This window comes from Scyliorhinus canicula, chromosome 12 (genome assembly GCF_902713615.1).
Source record: "Scyliorhinus canicula chromosome 12, sScyCan1.1, whole genome shotgun sequence".
NCBI classification, from domain to species: Eukaryota; Metazoa; Chordata; class Chondrichthyes; order Carcharhiniformes; family Scyliorhinidae; genus Scyliorhinus; species Scyliorhinus canicula.
In genome coordinates this window covers 118967142-118990594 of record NC_052157.1, presented here as the reverse complement: position 1 = coordinate 118990594, position 23453 = coordinate 118967142, and the positions used below count along the sequence as shown (strand labels likewise).

Sequence of the window (23453 nt, the reverse complement as noted above, 5' to 3'; positions counted from 1 at the left end):
TTGATTCTCTATTGTTTCAGGTGGAGCTGCTGCATCTAAAGCTGCTAAATATCGAGGTAAATATTCCTAATTCTGACATATTGATTGTTCTGCTTAACTGTCAAATTATTATTATATCTAAGAAGATAGAATAAAGCCAAAGAAGAAGGTATTTTTCTGATAAACATAGGCCCGTAATTTCCTGGCTCCCCGGTGTCTGATTTGAGGAGTACCCCCAAGGTGTGCTGGGGAATCCCAATTGGAATCGCCGTTATGCGGCAATTGTCCAGAAGTGCTCACTTTGCATTGCACAGGGCAGCACGGTAGTGCAGTGGGTTAGCCCTGCTGCCTCACAGCACTGAGGTCCCAGGTTTGATCCCGGCTCTGGGTCACTGTCCGTGTGGAGTTTGCACATTCTCCCCGTGTTTGCGTGGGTTTCGCCCCCACAACCCAAAGATGTGCAAGTAGGTGGATTGGCCACGCTAAATTGACCATTAACTGCAAGAAAAAGAATTGACCACTCTAAATTTGTATGAAAAGAATTGTGATCTTAATTTTTTCCAAACTTTATGTTGAACAGCCTTCAGTTTATGTTAGTGCTGGTGAAAGCCGCGGAGTGTCGCATTCTTTTTTGGATAATGTCTTGGGACCTTTCATATCCACGTAAACAGGCAAAGTGGCCTCTATCATTTCATTCAAAATGTGAAATCTCCGGTAATGCAGCACCTCCTGCATTTTTCATTGAAGAAAAAACGTTTGGGATAATTTAAAGATTTTTTTTCAGACCAAAATTTTCATTATAACACAAACAACAAGAGGACTGCCACCCCCCGCACCCCAAGCTTGCCCCTCACCCTCCATGAGAAAAGCCAAATACAGTGACAAAAACTCAAAATCCGTTTGCAATTTTTTTTCTTCAACCCTTAACTCCGGTGTCGGGGCAACCGAGTAGGGACGGTCCACCTCGAGAATGGCATCCACCAGTCTCTGCCTCTCCACCTTCCCAGATTTATCCCTGTGCACTTCATAAGAGAATATCTCCCCCCTAAAGAACCCCTTCAGAGCTTCCGAGAGCGTAGAAAGCGACACCACTTCACCCCTATTGAATGCAATGTACACCTCAATGGCAGAGGGCGCACGCTCACAAAATCCCTCATCCATGAACAACGTGTGTCCAATCTCCATGAGAGTTGATGAGAAAAGCCCGGCTCCAACATCAAGTCCACAAAATGCAGAACACACCCCGACATGATGATTGTCGAGTAGCCAGCCCTCCTCACCCCAGGGAAAAGAGACCAGCCAACCATGAAGAAGTCAATCTGGGAGTAAATCCGATGGATGTGGAAAAAAAAAGAAAACTCCTTATCCCTTGGAAACATAAATCTCCACGGGTCTGCACCCCCCCACCACCAATTGTTCCATGAATACTAATAACCCCTGCACCACCCAGGTGGTCTCAGGGACTTGGGATCTTGGGACTCGACCTATCCAATCTCAGATCCAAAACACAATTGAAGACCCCGACCCATTATTAACTAATGTGAATCATGGCCTGGGGTAGAAGCCAGCACCTTATTAATGATTGCTGTGTCTTCCCAGTTCAGAACATACACATTGACCAACACCAGTGCCCAACACCACTGGCGTAACTGCCAGCGACCCGCTGATGATAGTGTAGCTCCCACCTGGGTCTGCCAATCCAGTAACCATGGAAAAAGCCATCCTCTCATTGATCAACACAGCGGCACCCAGGCCTTACAATCAAAGTCCAAGTGATATTCCTGCCCCACATAACCCTTCCGCAATCTTCCTTGATCTTTGATTTTCAGATGGGTCTCCTGGAGGAAACCTTCAAACCTGCACAAACAACCGAGCCCTTTTCACTGGGCCATTTAATCCCCTCACATTCCACATTATCAACCGGACGAGGGGACTCCGGCCAGCTCCCATCTAGACCCATTTCACCGGTGCCAACCAGTACGGTGTCAGCAGCCCCCGAAAGTAAGGAATTCTCTGAACTTTTGGGGGCCAGGTGGATGGCCGAGGGGTTGGCGGCACTCCAGCCGGCGCTGAAGGGACGGCGCGAGTTCGCGCATGCTTGGAACGGCCAGCATGATGCCGTGCAGGCGCGGACCGGCTGGCGTATTTCCGCACATGCACGGGGGTTCTCCGCACCGGCCCCCGGGCAATATTGCGGAGCCCTACAGGGGCCCGGTGCAGAGGAAAGAAGTCTCCCCATGGAACAAGCCCACCCGCAAATTGGTAGGCCCCGATCGCGGACCAGGCCATTGTGGGGGCCTTCCCCTGGGTCGGATCACCCCCCCCCCCCCCCCCCCCCATGGCTGCACCTGCATACTCACCTGCCAGTTCCTGCCATGCTTGAGGTGAGTAACTCACGCCAGTGGGACTGGCAAAATCTGGATGTCCACTCAGCCCATCGGGATTCGGAGAATCGCCGGGGAGGGGGTCGCTGGAGCTGCGGGTACCACTCTGGCACCAACATAGCCCCCTAGAAAGGGGAGAATTCCTCAATTTCAGGGGCCGTTGACACCGGAGTGGTTGGGGCCGATTTTTAGGCCGGCGTGGGAACATAACCCCATTATTAGAGAATCCCGCCCAACATCTCTCAGTAGAACTGTTTTTATTAGTCGCCCAACATCTCTGGCTCCAGGGAGACAACTCGATCACTATGGCTGAAGAGCATCACCCCCACCTTCTGTATCGTCGCCCATTGTATCTCTATCGGCCAGTCCATTTTGGCCATGGCCGCTTGAATTGAGGGCCGAAGACCCCTCCATTGCCTTCTCCAGATCCTAGATGATTGCCTGGAACTGCTCTTTAAATTAATTGGTCAAGGTGCTAACCAACGTCTCTGTCGACCACTGAGGGGCCAACAACATAGCAGATCATCACCATTTGCCCCCTGCTAAGGCTCGAGGGACTGACTGAGTCTGATGACGATCCCTTGCCCAACTTGTGCCTTGTGTTATATTTACTGGACCTTATTTATACGAGAGGATCTTATTTCATTGAACTACAGCAATTTCCTCCAAGGAAAATGATAATAAACCAGCAACTGAAAACCAAGTGTCCTGGCGGAAGCCATCTCATGTGCGAATGCTCATCACACCACCGGAAGTCAAGTTCGGGAGAATAAATAAATGTCTGGCATTAAAAAGGCAGCAGAATTTATCGCTTCACATTACTTCCCTGTTGCCCACAATTGGCCTAAAAATCCTAAATCTGCACTAATTTTTTTTTTTTTTTTAAAGTGATTCACTATTTCCAACTATTAAGTCCTTGTTTTCTCAATATAGCTCTTGGATTAGGTGTGCAGCCTGGCGCTGGATTAGGCACTGGATTAGGTGTGCAGCCTGGCGCTGGATTAGGCACTGGATTAGGAGTCCAGCCTGGCATCGGAATGGGTAATTTGCTTTCTTTTAAAATACATTTTCCTCCATTATGCTCCGTATATCACACTGCTTCTTTCTTTCAGCCCTTGTTCTCGTGCCTATTGCATTTCTCTTTTGAGCTTGTTATTCAAGTGTCTGTATTTCAGCTTGCCATCTTCGGTTGATATTTTTCCTTTTTTTCCGTTCTTCCATCTTTGTAAAAAGTCTGTCTCATCCCAATTATGTGCAAATGGAGGCATCTGGCACAGAGTGAAATTAACAACAAAAGCAAAAGAAAAATTCATCGAGGATCCAGGAAGGGAAGGTTGATGGGCTGCAGTTGAAAAGTTTGGCCAAAGGGCATGTTCTAGTTCTGAATAACTGGGGAATCTCACTCCTGGGATATTTCTTTTATTTAAAATTAATTGTATGAACATCATAGATGGATAAGGGCTCACATATAGAAGCCATATAATGAGTATAATAAGAAGCAGAATAAAATTTGAAATGACAGAACTGGTGATATCAGGTATATGGTACTCAGGAATTTATCAACCCTATGTAATTTTGCACTGGTGCATTAAAACAAATTCACGTTATTTTATAGTTCAGCGAGCCAGTAACTATGTCAACCCCCAAGGCTCCCGTAAGTGAAAAATATTTGCATCTGTTGATTTGAATTACTGCAATCCAAACATCCCAATTTGCAATTGTTTGTAGCTTGATCATGCTCAATCAATTGACTAAGATTTTTGATTTTGTCCTGAGCTTAAAAGTTATCATGAGGAAATTAAGAACTTCCCATAATAAATTACTGGAGTCTTGATTTTTTTTTTTGTATATTCAAGTCCAAGAGAGTTTAGAGTTTTCATATCCTTTGTTCACATTAGACTGAGTTTCGACATTCCCATCTTTATATTGTTGCAATTACATATTTGAATCTACCAAATTCGCAGGTATTAAAGTTGAAGTTTTTGAAGTATTTTCATTCATTCAAACCTCCTGCAATAGAGTGCACTGTTGCTTCACAGGGTCCCAGGTTCGATTCCCAGCTTAGGTCACTGTCTGTGCGGAGTCTGGACGTTCTCCCTGTGTCTGAGTGGGTTTCCTCTGGGTGCTCCGGTTTCCTTCCACAAGTCCCCAAAGATGTGCTGTTAGATAATCTGGACATTCTGAATTCTCCCTCTGTGTACCCAAACAGGCGCCAGAATGTGGCGACTAGGGGCTTTTGACAGTAACTTTATTGCAGTGTTAATGTAAGCCTACTTGTGACAATAAAGATTATTTAAAAAAGCAAAACCGTGCCATCGGATTTGACTGCACATGTGCCTACATATCACTGGTCCTGACTCACTGGTTTCCCTGGCAGCTGGGGAGATCTGACAAACACAAAAGATGCATCCAGCGAAACCTGGAGTTTGTGGTTTCCGTCTGAAACTCTTCCATCTGCCTATATAACCCACGCATGTTAGTATCCAGGGCAGTCAAATAACAATGCTTTAACACATCTATTGTATCCTGAGGCAGAGCCACAGCTCTTGGAATATTTCTTGGAACATTTTGAGATTTCACAAGTATCAATCTTGTTCGATAAATAGTAAAAGAAACTTGGCAAAGATAGAACCTATAAAAAACTTATTTGTTTCAAATTTTAAGCAGCTCGTCACGCACCCAATGAAACTCAGAGGTCAATGTCTGCTCAATTTGATTAATTGTTCTTAATATGTAAAAATTCTGTGAAATTATAACTCAGGAATGCTGAGTTGCTGTTAATCTTCAGAAAGTTTCTGATCACATAGTCTGCATACAGCCCGTCTTCTTTGCATCATTACCAGTTGATTCTCTATTGTTTCAGGTGGAGCTGCTGCATCTAAAGCTGCTAAATATCGAGGTAAATATTCCTAATTCTGACATATTAATTGTTCTGCTTAACTGTCAAATTATTATTATATCTAAGAAGATAGAATAAAGCCAAAGAAGGAGGTATTTTTCTGATAAACATAGGCCCGTAATTTCCTGGCTCCCCGGTGTCTGATTTGAGGAGTACCCCCAAGGTGTGCTGGGGAATGCCACTTGGAAATTCCCAGCTAACGCGTTATGCAGCAATTGTCCAGAAGTGCTAACTTTGCATTGCACAGGGCAGCACGGTGGCGCAGTGGGTTAGCCCTGCTGACTCACGGCGCTGAGGTCCCAGGTTTGATCCCGGCTCTGGGTCACTGTCCGTGTGGAGTTTGCACATGCTCCCCGTGTTTGCGTGGGTTTCACCCCCACAACCCAAAGATGTGCAAGTAGGTGGATTGGTCAGGCTAAATTGACCATTAACTGCAAGAAAAGGAATTGACCACTCTAAATTTGTAGAAAAGAATTGTGATCTTAATTTTTTTCCAAACTTTATGTGAAACAGCCTTCAGTTTATATTAGTGCTGGTGAAAGCCGCAGAGTGTCGCATTCTTTTTTGGATAATGTCTTGGGACCTTTCATATCCACGTAAACAGGCAAAGTGGCCTCTATCATTTCATCCAAAATGTGAAATCTCTGGTAATGCAGCACCTCCTGCATTTTTCATTGAAGGAAAAACATTTGGGATAATTAAAAAATATTTTTGTTCAGACCAAAATTTTCATTATAACACAAACAACAATAGGACAGAACCGCCCCCCCCCCCCCCCCCCCCCCCAACCCAAGCTTGCCCTCACCCTCCATGGGAAAAGCCAAATACAGTGACAACAACTCAAAATCCGTTTGTAATTTTTTTTCTTCAACCCTTAACTCCAGTGTCAGGGCAACCGAGTAGGGACGGTCCACCTCGAGAATGGCATCCACCAGTTTCTGCCTCTCCACCTTCCCAGATTTATCCCTGTGCACTTCATCAGAGAATATCTTCCCCCTAAAGAACCCCTACAGGGCTTCCGAGAGCGTAGAGAGCGAGACCACTTCACCCCTATTGAATGCAATGTACACCTTAATGGCAGAGGGCGCACGCTCACAAAATCCCTCATCCATGAACAACGCTGTGTCCAATCTCCATGAGAGTTGATGAGAAAAGCCTGGCTCCAACATCAAGTCCACAAAATGCAGAGCACATTCCGACATGATGATTGTCGAGTAGCCAGCCCTCCTCACCCCAGGGAAAAGAGACCAACCCACCATGAAGAAGTCAATCCGGGAGTAAATCCGATAGATGTGGGAAAAAAAAAAGAAAACTCCTTATCTCTTGGAAACATAAATCTCCACGGGTCTGCACCCCGCCCCCCCACCCCCAATTGTTCCATGAATACGAATAACCCCTGCACCACCCAGGTGGTCTCAGAGACTTGGGATCTTGGGACTCGACCTATCCAATCTCAGATCCAAAACACAATTGAAGACCCCAACCCATTATTAATTACTGTGAATTATGGCCTGGGGTAGAAGCCAGCACCTTATTAATGATTGCTGTGTCTTCCCAGTTCAAAGCATACACATTGACCAACACCACTGGCATAACCGCCAGCGACCCGCTGATGATAGTGTAGCTCCCACCTGGGTCTGCCAATCCAGTAACCATGGAAAAAGCCATCCTCTCATTGATCAACACAGCGGCACCCAGGCCTTACAATCAAAGTCCAAGTGATATTCCTGCCCCACATAACCCTTCCACAATCTTCTTTGATCTTTGATCTTCAGATGGGTCTCCTGGAGGAAGCCTTCAAACCTGCACAAACAACCGAGCCCTTTTCACTGGGCCATTTAATCCCCTCACATTCCACATTATCAACCGGACGAGGGGACTCCGGCCAGCTCCCACCCAGACCCATTTCACCGGTGCCAACTAGTACGGTGTCACCAGCCCCCGAAAGTGAGGAATTCTCTGAACTTTTGGGGGCCAGGTGGATGGCCGAGGGGTTGGCGGCACTCCAGCCGGCGCTGAAGGGATGGCGCAAATTCGCGCATGCTCGGAACGGCAGGCATGATGTCGTGCATGCGCGGACCGGCTGGCGTATTTCCGCACATGCACGGGGGTTCTCCGCACCGGCCCCCGGGCAATATTGTGGAGCCCTACAGGGGCCCGGTGGAGAGGAAAGAAGTCTCCCCATGGAACAAGCCCACCCGCAAATTGGTAGGCCCCGATCGCGGACCAGGCCATTGTGGGGGCCTTCCCCTGGGTCGGATCCCCCCACCCCCCCCCCCCCCCCCCCCCCCATGGCTGCACCTGCATACTCACCTGCCAGTTCCTGCCATGCTTGAGGTGAGTAACTCACGCCAGTGGGACTGGCAAAATCTGGACGTCCACTCAGCCCATCGGGATTCGGAGAATCGCCGGGGAGGGGGTCGCTGGAGCTGCGGGTACCACTCTGGCACCAACATAGCCCCCTAGAAAGGGGAGAATTCTTCAATTTCAGCGGCCGTTGACACCGGAGTGGTTGGGGCTGATTGTTAGGCCGGCGTGAGAACATAACCCCATTATTAGAGAATCCCGCCCAACATCTCTCAGTAGAACTGTTTTCATTAGTCGCCCAACATCTCTGGCTCCAGGGAGACAATTCGATCACTATGGCTGAAGAGCATCACACCCACCTTCTGTATCGTCGCCCATTGTATCTCTATCGGCCAGTCCCTTTTGGCCATGGCCGCTTGAATTGAGGGCCGAAGACCCCTCCATTGCCTTCTCCAGATCCTAGATGATTGCCAGGCACTGCTTTTTAAATTAATTGGTCAAGGTGCTAACCAACGTCTCCGTCAACCACTGAGGGGCCAACAGCATAGCAGATCATCGCCATTTCTCCGCTGCTAAGGCTCGAGGGACAGATTGAGTCTGATGATGATCCCTTGCCCAACTTGTGCCTCGTGTTATATTTACTGGACCTTATTTATACAAGAGGATCTTATTTCATTGAACTACAGCAATTTCCTCCAAGGAAAATGATAATAAACCAGCAACTGAAAACCAAGTATCCTGGCGGAAGCCATCTCATGTGCGAATGCTCATCACACCACCAGAAGTCAAGTTCGGGAGAATAAATAAATGTCAGGCTTTAAAAAGGCAGCAGAATTTCTCGGTTCACATTACTTCCCTGTTGGCCACAAGTGGCCTAAAAATCCTAAATCTGCACTAATTTTATTTTATTTTAAAGTGATTCACTATTTCCAACTTTTAAATTCTTGTTTTCTCAATATAGCTCTTGGATTAGGTGTGCAGCCTGGCGCTGGATTAGGCACTGGATTCGGTGTGCAGCCTGGCGCTGGATTAGGCACTGGATTAGGAGTCCAGCCTGGCATCGGAATGGGTAATTTGCTTTCTTTTAAAATACATTTTCCTCCATTATGCTCCGTATATCACACTGCTTCTTTCTTTCAGCCCTTGTTCTCGTGCCTATTGCATTTCTCTTTTGAGCTTGTTATTCAAGTGTCTGTATTTCAGCTTGCCATCTTCGGTTGATATTCTTCCTTTTTCTCCGTTCTTCCATCATTGTAAAAAGTCTGTCTCATCCCAATTATGTGTAAATGGAGGCATCTGGCACAGAGTGAAATTAACAACAAAAGCAAAAGAAAAATTCATCGAGGATCCAGGAAGGGAAGGTTGATGGGCTGCAGTTGAAAAGTTTGGCCAAAGGGCATGTTCTAGTTCTGAATAGCTGGGGAATCTCACTCCTGGGATATTTCTTTTATTTAAAATTAATTGTATGAACATCATAGATGGATAAGGGCTCACATATAGAAGCCAGTATAATGAGAAGCAGAATAACATTTGAAATGACAGAACTGGTGATATCAGGTATATGGTACTCAGGAATTTATCAACCCTATGTAAATTTGCACTGGTGCATTAAAACAAATTCAAGTTTTTTTATAGTTCAGCGAGCCAGTAACTTTGTCAACCCCCAAGGCTCCCGTAAGTGAAAAATATTTGCATCTGTTGATTTGACTTACTGCAATCCAAACATCCCAATTTGCAATTGTTTGTAGCTTGATCATGCTCAATCAATTGACTAAGATTTTTGATTTTGTCCTGAGCTTAAAAGTTATCATGAGGAAATTAAGAACTTCCCATAATAAATTACTGAAGTCTTGATTTTTGTTTTGTATATTCAAGTCCAAGAGAGTTTAGAGTTTTCATATCCTTTGTTCACATTAGACTGAGTTTTGACATTCCCCTCTTTATATTGTTGCAATTACATATTTGAATCTACCAAATACGCAGGTATTAAAGTTGAAGTTTTTGAAGTATTTTCATTCATTCAAACCTCCTGCAATGGAGTACACTGTTGCTTCACAGGGTCCCAGGTTCGATTCCCAGCTTGGGTCACTGTCTGTGCGGAGTCTGAACATTCTCCCTGTGTCTGCGTGGGTTTCCTCTGGGTGCTCCGGTTTCCTTCCACAAGTCCCCAAAGATGTGCTGTTAGATCATTTGGACATTCTGAATTCTCCCTCTGTGTACCCAACCAGGCGCCAGAATGTGGCGACTAGGGGCTTTTGACAGTAACTTTATTGCAGTGTTAATGTAAGCCTACTTGTGACAATAAAGATTATTTTTAAAAGCAAAACCGTGCCATCGGATTTGACTGTCACATGTGCCTACATATCACTGGTCCTGACTCATTGGTTTCCCTGGCAGCTGGGGAGATCTGACAAACACAAAAGATGCATCCAGCGAAACCTGGAGTTTGTGATTTCCCTCTGAAACTCTTCCATCTGCCTATATAACCCACGCATGTTAGTATCCAGGGCAGTCAAATAACAATGCTTCAAAACATCTATTGTATCCTGAGGCAGAGCCACAGCTCTTGGAACATTTCTTGGAACATTTTGAGATTTCACAAGTATCAATCTTGTTCGATAAATAGTATAATTTGGTCAATGTCTGCTCAATTTGATTAATTGTTCTTAATATGTAAAAATTCTGTGAAATTATAACTCCGGAATGCTGAGTTGCTGTTAATCTTCAGAAAGTTTCTGATCACATAGTCTGCATACAGCCTGTCTTCTTTGCATCATTACCAGTTGATTCTCTATTGTTTCAGGTGGAGCTGCTGCATCTAAAGCTGCTAAATATCGAGGTAAATATTCCTAATTCTGACATATTAATTGTTCTGCTTAACTGTCAAATTATTATTATATCTAAGAAGATAGAATAAAGCCAAAGAAGGAGGTATTTTTCTGATAAACATAGGCCCGTAATTTCCTGGCTCCCCGGTGTCTGATTTGAGGAGTACCCCCAAGGTGTGCTGGGGAATGCCACTTGGAAATTCCCAGCTTAGGCGTTATGCAGCAATTGTCCAGAAGTGCTAACTTTGCATTGCACAGGTCAGCACGGTGGCGCAGTGGGTTAGCCCTGCTGACTCACGGCGCTGAGGTCCCAGGTTTGATCCCGGCTCTGGGTCACTGTCCATGTGGAGTTTGCACATGCTCCCTGTGTTTGCGTGGGTTTCGCCCCCACAACCCAAAGATGTGCAAGTAGGTGGATTGGCCACGCTACATTGACCATTAAACGCAAGGAAAAGAATTGACCACTCTAAATTTGTATGAAAAGAATTGTGATCTTAATTTTTTTCCAAACTTTATGTTGAACAGCCTTCAGTTTATGTTAGTGCTGGTGAAAGCCGCGGAGTGCCGCATTCTTTTTTGGATAATGTCTTGGGACCTTTCATATCCACGTAAACAGGCAAAGTGGCCTCTATCATTTCATCCAAAACGTGGAATCTCTGGTAATGCAGCACATCCTGCATTTTTCATTGACGAAAAAACATTTGGGATAATTAAAAAATATTTTTGTTCAGTCCAAAATTTTAATTATAACACAAACAACAATAGGACAGCCCTATTGTCCCCCCCCCCCCCCCCCCCCCCTCCCAGCTTACCCTCACCCTCCATGAGAAAAGCCAAATACAGAGACAACAACTCAAAACCCGTTTGCAGTTTTTTTTCTTCAACCCTTAACTCCGGTGTCGGGACAACCGAGTAGGGGCGGTCCACCTCGAGAATGGCATCCACCAGTATCTGCCTCTCCACCTTCCCAGATTTATCCCTGTGCACTTCATAAGAGAATATCTTCCCCCTAAAGAACCCCTTCAGGGCTTCCCAGAGCATAGAAAGCTAGACCACTTCACCCCTATAGAATGAAACTTACACCCCAATGGCAGAGAGCGCACGCTCACAAAATCCCTCATCCATGAACAACGCTGTGTCCAATCTCCATGAGAGTTGATGAGAAAAGCCTGGCTCCAACATCAAGTCCACAAAATGGAGAACACACTCCGACGTGATGATTGTCGAGTAGCCAGCCCTCCTCACCCCAGGGAAAAGAGACCAACCCACCATGAAGAAGTCAATCCGGGAGTTAATCCGATGGATGTGGAAAAAAAAAAGAAAACTCCCTATCCCTTGGAAACATAAATCTCCACAGGTCTGCACCCCCCCCCCCCCACCCCCCAATTGTTCCATGAATACTAATAACCCCTGCACCACCTAGGTGGACTCAGAGACTTGGGATCTTGGGACTCGACCTATCCAATCTCAGATCCAAAACACAATTGAAGACCCCAACCCATTATTAACTAATGTGAATCATGGCCTGGGGTAGAAGCCAGCACCTTATTAATGATTGCTGTGTCTTCCCAGTTCAGAGCATACACATTGACCAACACCACTGCCCAACACCACTGGCGTAACTGCCAGCGACACGCTGATGATAGTGTAGCTCCCACCTAGGTCTGCCAATCCAGTAACCGTGGAAATAGCCATCCTCTCATTGATCAACACAGCGGCACCCAGGCCTTACAATCAAAGTCCAAGTGATATTCCTGCCCCACATAACCCTTCCACAATCTTCTTTGATCTTTGATTTTCAGATGGGTCTCCTGAAGGAAGCCTTCAAACCTGCACAAACAACCGAGCCCTTTTCACTAGGCCATTTAATCCCCTCACATTCCACATTATCAACCGGACGAGGGGACCCCGGCCAGCTCCCACCCAGACCCATTTCACCGGTGCCAACCAGTACGGTGTCACCAGCCCCCGAAAGTGAGGAATTCTCTGAACTTTTGGGGGCCAGGTGGATGGCTGAGGGGTTGGCGGCACTCCAGCCGGCGCTGAAGGGACGGCGCGAGTTCGCGCATGCTCGGAACAGCCGGCATGATGTCGTGCATGCGCGGACCGGCTGGCGTATTTCCGCACATTCACGGGGATTCTCTTCTCCGCACCGGCCCCCGGGCAATATTGCGGAGCCCTACAGGGGCCCGGTGCAGAGGAAAGAAGTCCCCCCATGGAACAAGCCCTCCCGCAAATTGGTAGGCCCCGATCGCGGACCAGGCCATTGTGGGGGCCTCCCCCTGGATCGGATCCCCCCCCCCCCCCTCCACCCCCCATGGCTGCACCTGCATACTCACCTGCCAGTTCCTGCCATGCTTGAGGTGAGTAATTCACGCCGGTGGGACTGGCGAAATCTGGACGTCCACTCAGCCCATCGGGACTCGGAGAATCGCTGGGCAGGGGGTCGCTGGAGCTGCGGGTACCACTTTGGCACCAACATAGCCCCCTAGAAAGGGGAGACTTCCTCACTTTCAGGGACCGTTGACACCGGAGTGGTTGGGGCCAATTTTTAGGCCGGCGTGGGAACATAACCCCATTATTAGAGAATCCCGCCCAACATCTCTCAGTAGAACTCTTTTTATTAGTAGCCCAACATCTCTGGCTGCAGGGAGACAATTCGATCACTATGGCTGAAGAGCATCACCCCCACCTTCTGTATCGTCGCCCATTGTATCTCTATTGGCCAGTCCATTTTGGCCATGGCCGCTTGAATTGAGGGCCGAAGACCCCTCCATTGCCTTCTCCAGATCCTAGATGATTGCCTGGCACTGCTTTTTTAATTAATTGGTCCAGGTGCTAACCAACGTCTCCGTCGACCACTGAGGGGCCAACAGCATAGCAGATCATCGCCATTTGCCCCTGCTAAGGCTCGAGGGACAGACTGAGTCTGATGACGATTCCTTGTCCAACTTGTGCCTTGTGTTATATTTACTGGACCTTATTCATACGAGAGGATCTTATTTCATTGAACTACAGCAATTTCCTCCAAAGAAAATGATAATAAACCAGCAAAAAGGACTGAAAACCAGTCTCCTGGCGGAACCCACCTCATGTGCGAATGCTCATCACACCACCGGACGTTAAGTTCGGGAGAATAAATAAATATCTGGCATTAAAAAGGCAGCAGAGGGCAGCACGGTGGCCTAGTGGTTAGCACAACCGCCTCACGGCGCTGAGGTCCCAGGTTCGATCCCGGCTCTGGGTCACTGTCCGTGTCGAGTTTGCAAGTTCTCCCCGTGTCTGCGTGGGTTTCGCCCCCACAACCCAAAAATGTGCAGAGTTGGTGGATTGGCCACGCTAAATTGCCCCTTAATTGGAAAAACTAATTGGCTAATCTAAATTTAAAAAAAAAAAATTTTTTTTTTAAAAAGGCAGCAGAATTTCACGCTTCACATTACTTCCCTGTTGGCCACAATTGGCCTAAAAGTCCTAAATCTGCACTAGTTTTATTTTATTTTAAAGTGATTCACTATTTCCAACTTTTAAATTCTTGTTTTCTCAATATAGCTCTTGGATTAGGTGTGCAGCCTGGCGCTGGATTAGGCACTGGATTAGGAGTCCAGCCTGGCATCGGAATGGGTAATTTGCTTTCTTTTAAAATACATTTTCCTCCATTATGCTCCGTATATCACACTGCTTCTTTCTTTCAGCCCTTGTTCTCGTGCCTATTGCATTTCTCTTTTGAGCTTGTTATTCAAGTGTCTGTATTTCAGCTTGCCATCTTCGGTTGATATTCTTCCTTTTTCTCCGTTCTTCCATCTTTGTAAAAAGTCTGTCTCATCCCAATTATGTGTAAATGGAGGCATCTGGCACAGAGTGAAATTAACAACAAAAGCCAAAGAAAAATTCATCGAGGATCCAGGAAGGGAAGGTTGATGGGCTGCAGTTGAAAAGTTTGACCAAAGGGCATGTTCTAGTTGTGAATAGCTGGGGAATCTCACTCCTGGGATATTTCTTTTATTTAAAATTAATTGTATGATCATCATAGATGGATAAGGGCTCACATATAAAACCCAGTATAATGAGAAGCAGAATAAAATTTGAAATGACAGAACTGGTGATATCAGGTATATGGTACTCAGGAATTTATCAACCCTATGTAATTTTGCACTGGTGCATTAAAACAAATTCAAGTTTTTTTTATAGTTCAGCGAGCCAGTAACTTTGTCAACCCCCAAGGCTCCCGTAAGTGAAAAATATTTGCATCTGTTGATTTGACTTACTGCAATCCAAACATCCCAATTTGCAATTGTTTGTAGCTTGATCATGCTCAATCAATTGACTAAGATTTTTGATTTTGTGCTGAGCTTAAAAGTTATCATGAGGAAGTTAAGAACTTCCCATAATAAATTACCGGAGTCTTGATTTTTTTTTTGTATATTCAAGTCCAAGAGAGTTTAGAGTTTTCATATCCTTTGTTCACATTAGACTGAGTTTCGACATTCCCCTCTTTATATTGTTGCAATTACATATTTGAATCTACCAAATACGCAGGTATTAAAGTTGAAGTTTTTGAAGTATTTTCATTCATTCAAACCTCCTGCAATGGAGTGCACTGTTGCTTCACAGGGTCCCAGGTTCGATTCCCAGCTTGGGTCACTGTCTGTGCGGAGTCTGAACTTTCTCCCTGTGTCTGCGTGGGTTTCCTCTGGGTGCTCCAGTTTCCTTTCACAAGTACCCAAAGATGTGCTGTTAGATCATTTGGGCATTCTGAATTCTCCCTCTGTGTACCCAAACAGGCGCCAGAATGTGGCGACTAGGGGTTTTTCACAGTAACTTTATTGCAGTGTTAATGTAAGCCTATTTGTGACAATAAAGATTATTTTTAAAAGCAAAACCGTGCCATCAGATTTGACTGTCACATGTGCCTACATATCACTGGTCCTGACTCACTGGTTTCCCTGGCAGCTGGGGAGATCTGTGTTGCGCTAACAATTGCACACATAAACATGAAACGGTACAAAAGAGGCTTTATTACTGTGAGATGTTATTACCTCAAGTGGAGCTGTAAAATGGCAGCTCAGGAGACCTCATGGATATTTGTACTGCTCCTGTGGGCGGAGCTAGCCGGCAGGGGCTCACCGATAAACTATGCAGGGGCTTACCGACAAACCTGTAATAGCCGGTACTATTGTACCTCCCCTAATAGAGGCACACACATATATATACAGTGGTATTACCACATTCACCCCCTGTTAAGAATGAGTCCGGCGAGGTGACGTGAAACTATAATACATAAGCAGTGATTTATTTACAGAGGCTGGGGGCGGGGGGGCGAGAAAAAAAAATCAGCTGTCCATCTTGCAACCCGGTGCCCGTCATAGGTTGAGTCTGACCGGCGGTCTGACGGTTCATTGAGACGCAGCAGCGGTGGCGACGTCTGCACAGGTGGTGTCGGCGTCGACGGCATCGGTGCTGGCGATGTTGGTGCTGGCCAGTGGCTGGACGACTCCGGGAGCGTGCCGAAGTCCTCCATGTCCTCTAGTGTGGGCAGGGGAACGAGGGATGGACCTGGTGGGGCTGATGTTGGGGGTGCCGGGGAAAAGGAGGGTGGCGTGTGGGTGGGGAGGTGTGTGGGAGTGGGATTGGCACCCGAGGGGGCCAGGTCCCTGAGCGAGGCTGTATCCTGGCGGCCGTCGGGGAACTCCATGTAGGCATACTGGGGGTTTGCGTGGAGCAGGCGTACCCTGTCCACCAGAGGGTCCGCCTTGTAGAGTCTCACATGCCTACGAAGTAGGACGGGCCCTGGAGCTGCGAGCCACGTCGGGAGCGACACCCCGGATGTAGACTTCCTAGGGAAGGTAAAAACACGTTCATGGGGTGTGTTGTTAGTAGCGGTGCACAGCAGTGACCGAATGGAATGGAGCGCGTCAGGGAGGACCTGCTGCCAGCGAGCGGCTGGGAGGTTCCTGGACCGTAGGGCCAGCTGGACTGCCCTCCATACCGTCCCGTTCTCCCTTCCTACCTGCCCGTTTCCCCGGGGGTTGTAGCTGGTTGTCCTGTTGGAGGCGATACCCCTGCTGAGCAGGAACTGACGCAGCTCATCGCTCATGAAAGAGGATCCCCTGTCACTGTGGATGTAGTCAGGGAAACCGAACAGGGCGAATATGGAATCAAGGGCCTTGATGACGGTGGCAGACGTCATATCCAGGCATGGGATGGCGAAGGGGAACCTAGAGAATTCATCGACCACACTAAGGATGTAGGTGTTGCGGTCGGTGGAGGGGAGGGGCCCTTTGAAATCCACACTGAGGCGTTCAAAGGGGCGGGACGCTTTCACCAGGCGCACGCGGTCTGGCCGGTAGAAGTGCGGCTTGCACTCCACACAGACCTGGCAGTCTCTGGTGACTGTGCGTACTTCCTCGATGGAGTAGGGCAGATTGCGGGCTTTGATTAGATGGTACAAACGAGTGACCCCCCCGGATGGCAAAGGCTCTCGTGCAAGGCACGGAGCTGGTTCACTTGTGCGCTGGCACATGTACCTCGGGAGAGGGTGTCTGGGGGCTCGTTGATCTTGCCGGGGTGATACAAGATCTTGTAATTATAGGTAGAGAGCTCGATTCTCCACCGCAAGATTTTATCGTTTTTGATCTTGCCCCGTTGCGTATTGTTGAACATGAAGGCAACCGACCATTGGTCAGTGAGGAGGGTGAACCTCCTGCTGGCCAGGTAATGCCTCCAGTGCCGCACCGCCTCATCGATAGCCTGGGCCTCCTTTTCAACTGAGGAATGTTGAATTTCGGAGGCATGGAGGGTGCGGGAAAAGAATGCCACGGGTCTGCCTGCCTGGTTTAGAGTGGCGGCAAGGGCGACATCTTAAGTGTCGCTCTCTACATGGAAGGGCAGTGTCTCATCTACTGCGTGCATCCTGGCCTTGGCTATGTCTGAGCGAATACGGGCGAAGGCCTGTTGTGCCTCGGCTGCGAGGGGAAATTGCGTGGACTGGATCAGTGGGCGGGCCTTGTCCGCGTATTGTGTGACCCACTGGGCGCAGTAAGAAAAGAACGCACTTCTCCTTGTTATAAGTTAGACTGAGGAGAGATGCGGCGTGGAGAAATTTGGCAAGGTTGGCGTCATGGTCCTGCTGGTCGTGGCCGCAGATGGTGACATTATCTAAGTACGGAAACGTGGCCCGCAGTCCGTACCGGTCAACCATTCGGTCCATTTCTCGTTGAAAGACCGAGACCCCGTTAGTGACGCCGAAGGGAACCCTAATGAATTGATAGAGGCGACCGTCCGCCTCGAAGGCAGTGTATGGGCGGTCCGATTTACGAATGGGGAGCTGGTGGTAGGCGGATTTCAGGTCAATTGTTGAGAAGACCCGGTACTGTGCAATCTGACTGACCATATCAGATATGCGAGGGAGGGGGTACACATCGAGCTGTGTGTAACGGTTGATGGTCTGGCTGTAGTCCATGACCAGCCTGTGTTTCTCCCCAGTTTTAACCACCGCCACTTGAGCTCTCCAGGGGCTATTGCTGGCCTCGATAATACCCTCCCTAAGCAGCCGCTGGACTTCGGACCTGATGAAGGTCTTGGCCTGGATGCTGTACCGTCTGCTCCGGGTGGAGACGGGTTTGCAATCTGCAGCCAGATTGGCAAAGAGAGAGGGAGGGTCAACCTTGAGGGTCGTGAGGCCGCAAATGGTGAGTGGGGGTAAGGGTCCACCGAATTTGAGGGTTAGGCTCTGGAGGTTACATTGGAAGTCCAGGCCCAGTAAACGTGTCGCACAGAGGTTGGGGAGAACGTACAGGCGGAAACGGCTGAATTCCACGCCTTGTACGGTGAGTCTGACCAGACAGAAGCCCCGGATCGGAACAGAGAGGGATCCAAAGGCCAGGGAGATCCGTTGGTTGGCGGGATGGACCACGAGGGATCAGCGCCTTACAGTGTCCGGATGAATGAAGCTATCGGTGCTCCCGGAGTCAAGTAGGCAGTAGGTCGTGTGGCTGTTGATGAGCACAGTCGTTGAAGCGGTGGCCAGGTTGCGAGGACGGGATTGGTCGAGCATCATGGAGGCAAGTAGCGGGTGATCGTCTGAAGAGTCCGAAGATTCTGACGCGTAGCGGCAGCGACCCGGGTCCCGTGATCCAGTCCCGAGGGGAGGACAAAATGGCGGCGTCCAAAGTACCTGCGGGGAAGAAAATGGCGATGCCCATGCAGTGCACGTGGCCCCAGGAGCTGCGGACGGCGGGACCCATTGTGCGATCGGCTGGGGAGAGGGGAAGAGGTCGGGCGCGATAGAGGCAACAGCGCAGGCCTGACACACCGCTGCAAAGTGGCCTTTCTTGCCACAAAATTTGCAGGTCGCGCCGCGGGCCGGGCAGCGCTGGCGGGTGTGCTTCTGCTGGCTGCAAAGTAGCAGCGGGGACCCCTAGGATGCGCGGTATGGCGAGCAGCGCAGGCATACTGCGCGGGAGCGGCCCCAGTCGGGGGGGTCGGTAGCGGGGTCCACGAGGGGTAGAATGGGTGGGCCGTGCGGTAGGATGAGTGGGTGGGGTAGGATTGCACATTACGGGAAGCGGCCGTCATAGAGAGCGCTAAAGTCTTTGTCGCTGCTAGATCGAGCGTGGCCCCTTCCAGCAGTCGTTGCCGGATGGGGCCCTATGCAATACCCGTTACAAATGCATCCCGCATGAGGAGATTGGAATATTCCATAGCCGAGACGGCCTGGCAGTCGCAGTCCCGTACAAGAGGGATAAGGGCCCGCCAGAAGTCCTCAATCGACTCACCCGGTTGCTGGACGCGAATGGCGAGTATATGTCTCGCAAACAGAGTGTTCGTCGACTGGGCGTAATTCTCTTTGAGCAGTTCCTTAGCACGGGCGTAGGTCGGCACGTCCTGTATCAGCGAGAACACGCTGGAGCTCAGTCTGGAGTAAAGGAGTTGTACCTTCTGAGCCTCCGATAGTGCAGGGTCCGCTGAGGAGATGTAGGCTTCGAAGACAGCCAGCCAGTGGTTAAAGTCTTTCCTGGCGTTCGGCGATTGCGGATCCAGCTGCAGGCGATCAGGCTTGATTCTGATGTCCATGATTTGGGAAATCTCACTGTAATAAATTGTTGCGCTAACAATTGCACACAGAAACACGAAACGGTACAAAAGAGGCTTTATTACCGTGAGATGTTATTACCTCAAGTGGAGCTGTAAAATGGCAGCTCAGCAGGCCTCGTGGATATTTATACTGCTCCTGTGGGCGGAGCTAGCCGGCAGGGGCTCACCGACAAACTAGGCAGGGGCTTACCGACAAACCTGTAATAGCCGGTACTATTGTACATCCCCTAATAGAGGCACACACATATATATATACAGTGGTATTACCACAATCTGACAAACACAAAAGTTGCATCCAGCGAAACCTGGAGTTTGTGGTTTCCCTCTGAAACTCTTCCATCTGCCTATATAACCCACGCATGTTAGTATCCAGGGCAGTCGAATAACAATGCTTTAACACATCTATTGTATCCTGAGGCAGAGCCACAGCTCTTAGAACATTCTGAGATTTCACAAGTATCAATCTTGTTCGATAAATAGTAAAAGAAACTTGGCAAAGATAGAACCTATAAAAAAATTATTTGTTTCAAATTTTAAGCAGCTCGTCACACACCCAATGAAACTCAGGGGTCAATGTCTGCTCAATTTGATTAATTGTTCTTAATATGTAAAAAGTCTGTGAAATTATAACTCAGGAATGCTGAGTTGCTGTTAATCTTCAGAAAGTTTCTGATCACATAGTCTGCATACAGCCCGTCTTCTTCGCATCATTACCAGTTGATTCTCTATTGTTTCAGGTGGAGCTGCTGCATTAAAAGCTGCTAAATATCGAGGTAAATATTCCTAATTCTGACATATTGATTGTTCTGCTTAACTGTCAAATTATTATTATATCTAAGAAGATAGAATAAAGCCAAAGAAGAAGATATTTTTCTGATAAACATAGGCCCGTAATTTCCTGGCTCCCCGGTGTCTGATTTGAATCTGATTTGAATCTGGGAAATCCCACTTGGAAATTCCCAGCTAAGGCGTTATGCGGCAATTTTCCAGAAGTGCTAACTTTGCATTGCACAGGGCAGCACAGTGGCGCAGTGGGTTAGCCCTGTTGTCTCACGGCGCCGAGGTCCCAGGTTTGATCCCGACCCTGGGTCACTGTCCGTGTGGAGTTTGCACATTCTCCCCGTGTTTGCGTGGGTTTCGCCCCCACAACCCAAAGATGTGCAAGTAGGTGGATTGGCCACGCTAAATTGCCCCTTAATTGGAAAAAATGAATTGGGCACTAAAAATTTATTTTTAAAAGCTTTGCGTTGCACTGGGATCCATCCGACAAAACAATTCAAATCGTTAATTTCAGACGGCCCTGCCAGTTTTACACCAATAGTCGCTCCAAAAGACATAAAATAGTAATAACTTCAGCAGACCTATTTTAAAAACTCCAGACCCCCCCCCCCACCACCGCCCTGCATCCAATCAGCCAAATTCCATTTGCTTACCTTGTCCCTGACCTGTCAGTTTCACTGGGCGCTTTAAAGCAACCTGCTTTCCAGCAGTCAGTTGAGTGATAAAGGGGGCATGGCCTCCCGGAGTTCACCAGGGTCACACCACGCTCTGGCCTTCGGAGATCCTTTGGCTGCAAGGCCCAAGTAGCTCCAACCAGCAGAGATTTGCAGGTAAGTGCATTTGAAACTCTTGCTATTCCAGGAGGCCATGGCTTTACGGTGCTGGATGAAAGTTATGAGTTGCAATGATTACATGTGAGAAGTATTTCCATTTTAGTGACGTATCGTTGCTCATTTTTGGAAAACATTGATCGAACATCACATCAGCCAAATGAATCTGGCACAACCAATAACACGTGTCAGAAAACATCTTGAGCTATTAGATTTTGAACCTTTATCACAAGATCGCAATTCGTTCTAAAATCAGTGCTGAGCAGAGACCACTTTAAAAATGGCGGTCAAGCCATTTTAGTGTTGTTATGTTGGCAAGGATGTCCGTGTGGAGTTTGCACTTTCTCCCCGTGTTTGGGTGGGTTTCGCCCGCACAACCCAAAGAAGTGCAGGCTAGGTGGATTGACCACGCTAATTTTCCCCTTAATTGGAAAAAATGAATTGGGTACTCTAAATTTAAAAAATGAATGTTGGCAAGGATGCCAGAACACCTCACTGTTGTTTGCATGGGATCTTTTATATCTGGAAGAACAAGACAGATTGACCTCATATGAACATAGGAGCAGAAGTAGGCCATTTGGCCCCTCAAGTCTGCTTCACCATTCAATAAGATCATGGCTGATCTGTTTATGCTCCGAGTTCCACATTCCCAAATACCCCTTGCCTAACAAGGTGATATCTACCTCTGCCTTAAAAATACTCAATGACACCGCTTCCACCGCCTTCTGGGGTAGAGAATTCCAAAATCGCAAACCCTCTTGAGAGAAGAAAATTCTCCTCATCTCTGTCCTATAAGGGTGATCCTTAATTCTAAAACAGTACCCTCTAGTTCTGGACTCACCCCCAAGATGAAACATCCTTTCCACGTCCACCTTTTAGGATCATAGATACTTCAATCACGTCATTCCTCACTCTTCTAAATAAGTACGGCCTGTCAAACCTTTCCTCATAAGACAGCCCATTCATTCCAGCTTATCAATCCAGTTAACCTCCTCTGAACCACCTCCAATGCATTTACATCCTTCCTTAAATAAGGAGACCAAACTGCACACAATATTCAAGATGTTGTCTCACCAATGACCTTATTACTGAAGCATAACACCCTTATTTTTGTGTTCAATTCCTCTCATAATAAAGGATAGCATTCCAGTAGAATTCTTGATTACGTGCCATTCTAGCATACAAACCTTTTGTGACTGATGCGCTAGAACACCGAGACCACCAAACCCCCCTCCAGCCCCAGCAGCTTCACATTTTTCCACATCTGCCAGATTTTTACCCATTCACTTAACCTACCTATATCCGTCTGCACCGTCCTCATATCTTCTTCGCAACTTACTTTCCCACCTATCTGTGTGTCATCTGCTAATTTAGCTATAATGCCTTAGCTCTCCTCATCTAAGTCATTGGCATAAATTGTAAAATGTTGAGGCCCCAGCACAGACTCCTGTGGAACTCCACACATCACATCCTGCCAATCAGACAAATTCCAATTCATGTACACTCTGTTTTCTGCCAGCCAGTCAACTTTCTATCCAGGCTAATATGCTACCCTCGACACCATCAGCTTTTATTTTCCACAGTAACTTTTGATATGGAATCGTATCAATTGCCCACTGGAAATCCAAGTACGGTACATCTGCAGGCTCTCCTTTATCCACAGCACATGTTGCTCCTTCAAAGGACTCCAATAAATTGGATAATCAAGTGTTCCCTTTCACAAAACCATGATGACTCTCCCCCATTAAGTTGCATTTTTCTAAGTGCCCGTATTTAATCTTTTAAATGATCGATTCTAACAGCATCCCACGACAAATGACAAACTAACTGGCTTTTGGTTCCTGTTTTCTGCCTCCCTGCCTTCTTGAACAGAGGAGTTATATTTGCTGCATTCCAGTGTGATGGAACCTTTCCAGAATCTAGCCAGTTTTGGAAAAGTAACACCAACACATCTACCACTTTAGTAGCTACCTCTTTTAAGACCCATGGGATAAAGTCCACCTGGACCCGGAGATTTGTCAGCCCCGCAGCTCCATCAGTTTGCTCAGTACAACTTTCCTAGTGAGTGTAGTTTCACCAAGTTCCCCTCTCCTTTCCATCTCTTCATTTACAGCTATTATTGGAATTTGTTTGTATCTTCTGTAATGAATACAGGTGCAGAATATTTGTTCATTTCATCTGCCATTTCCTCATTATGTAATTAACTCCCGATTTGCACTCTCTAGCGGACCAATAGCTATTTTACCTACTGTTTTCCTTTTTAAATACCTATAGAAAATCTAACTCCTCTAACTTCTTTCACCTGATTAACATTTTGAATCATTCTCTGCCGTTCTTTATGTTCTCGTCAATC

The 23453-nt window shown here is 47.4% G+C and overlaps 1 protein-coding gene across 6 annotated transcripts in view; it reads left to right on the top strand.

The window, feature by feature from the left end:
* LOC119974725 (elastin-like) overlaps window positions 1–23453 on the top strand; it is a 290086-nt gene that overhangs the window by 230743 nt on the left and 35890 nt on the right. For 5 of the 6 annotated variants that reach the window (XM_038813894.1, XM_038813895.1, XM_038813898.1 and 2 more), the window contains 7 exons: window positions 21–56; window positions 3297–3404; window positions 5227–5262; window positions 8531–8638; window positions 10373–10408; window positions 13947–14018; window positions 20228–20263. In XM_038813894.1, the coding sequence (XP_038669822.1) occupies window positions 21–56; window positions 3297–3404; window positions 5227–5262; window positions 8531–8638; window positions 10373–10408; window positions 13947–14018; window positions 20228–20263 (432 nt within the window). The remainder of the gene's footprint in view (window positions 1–20; window positions 57–3296; window positions 3405–5226; window positions 5263–8530; window positions 8639–10372; window positions 10409–13946; window positions 14019–20227; window positions 20264–23453) is intronic. The other variant, XM_038813896.1, reaches the window with a different exon arrangement.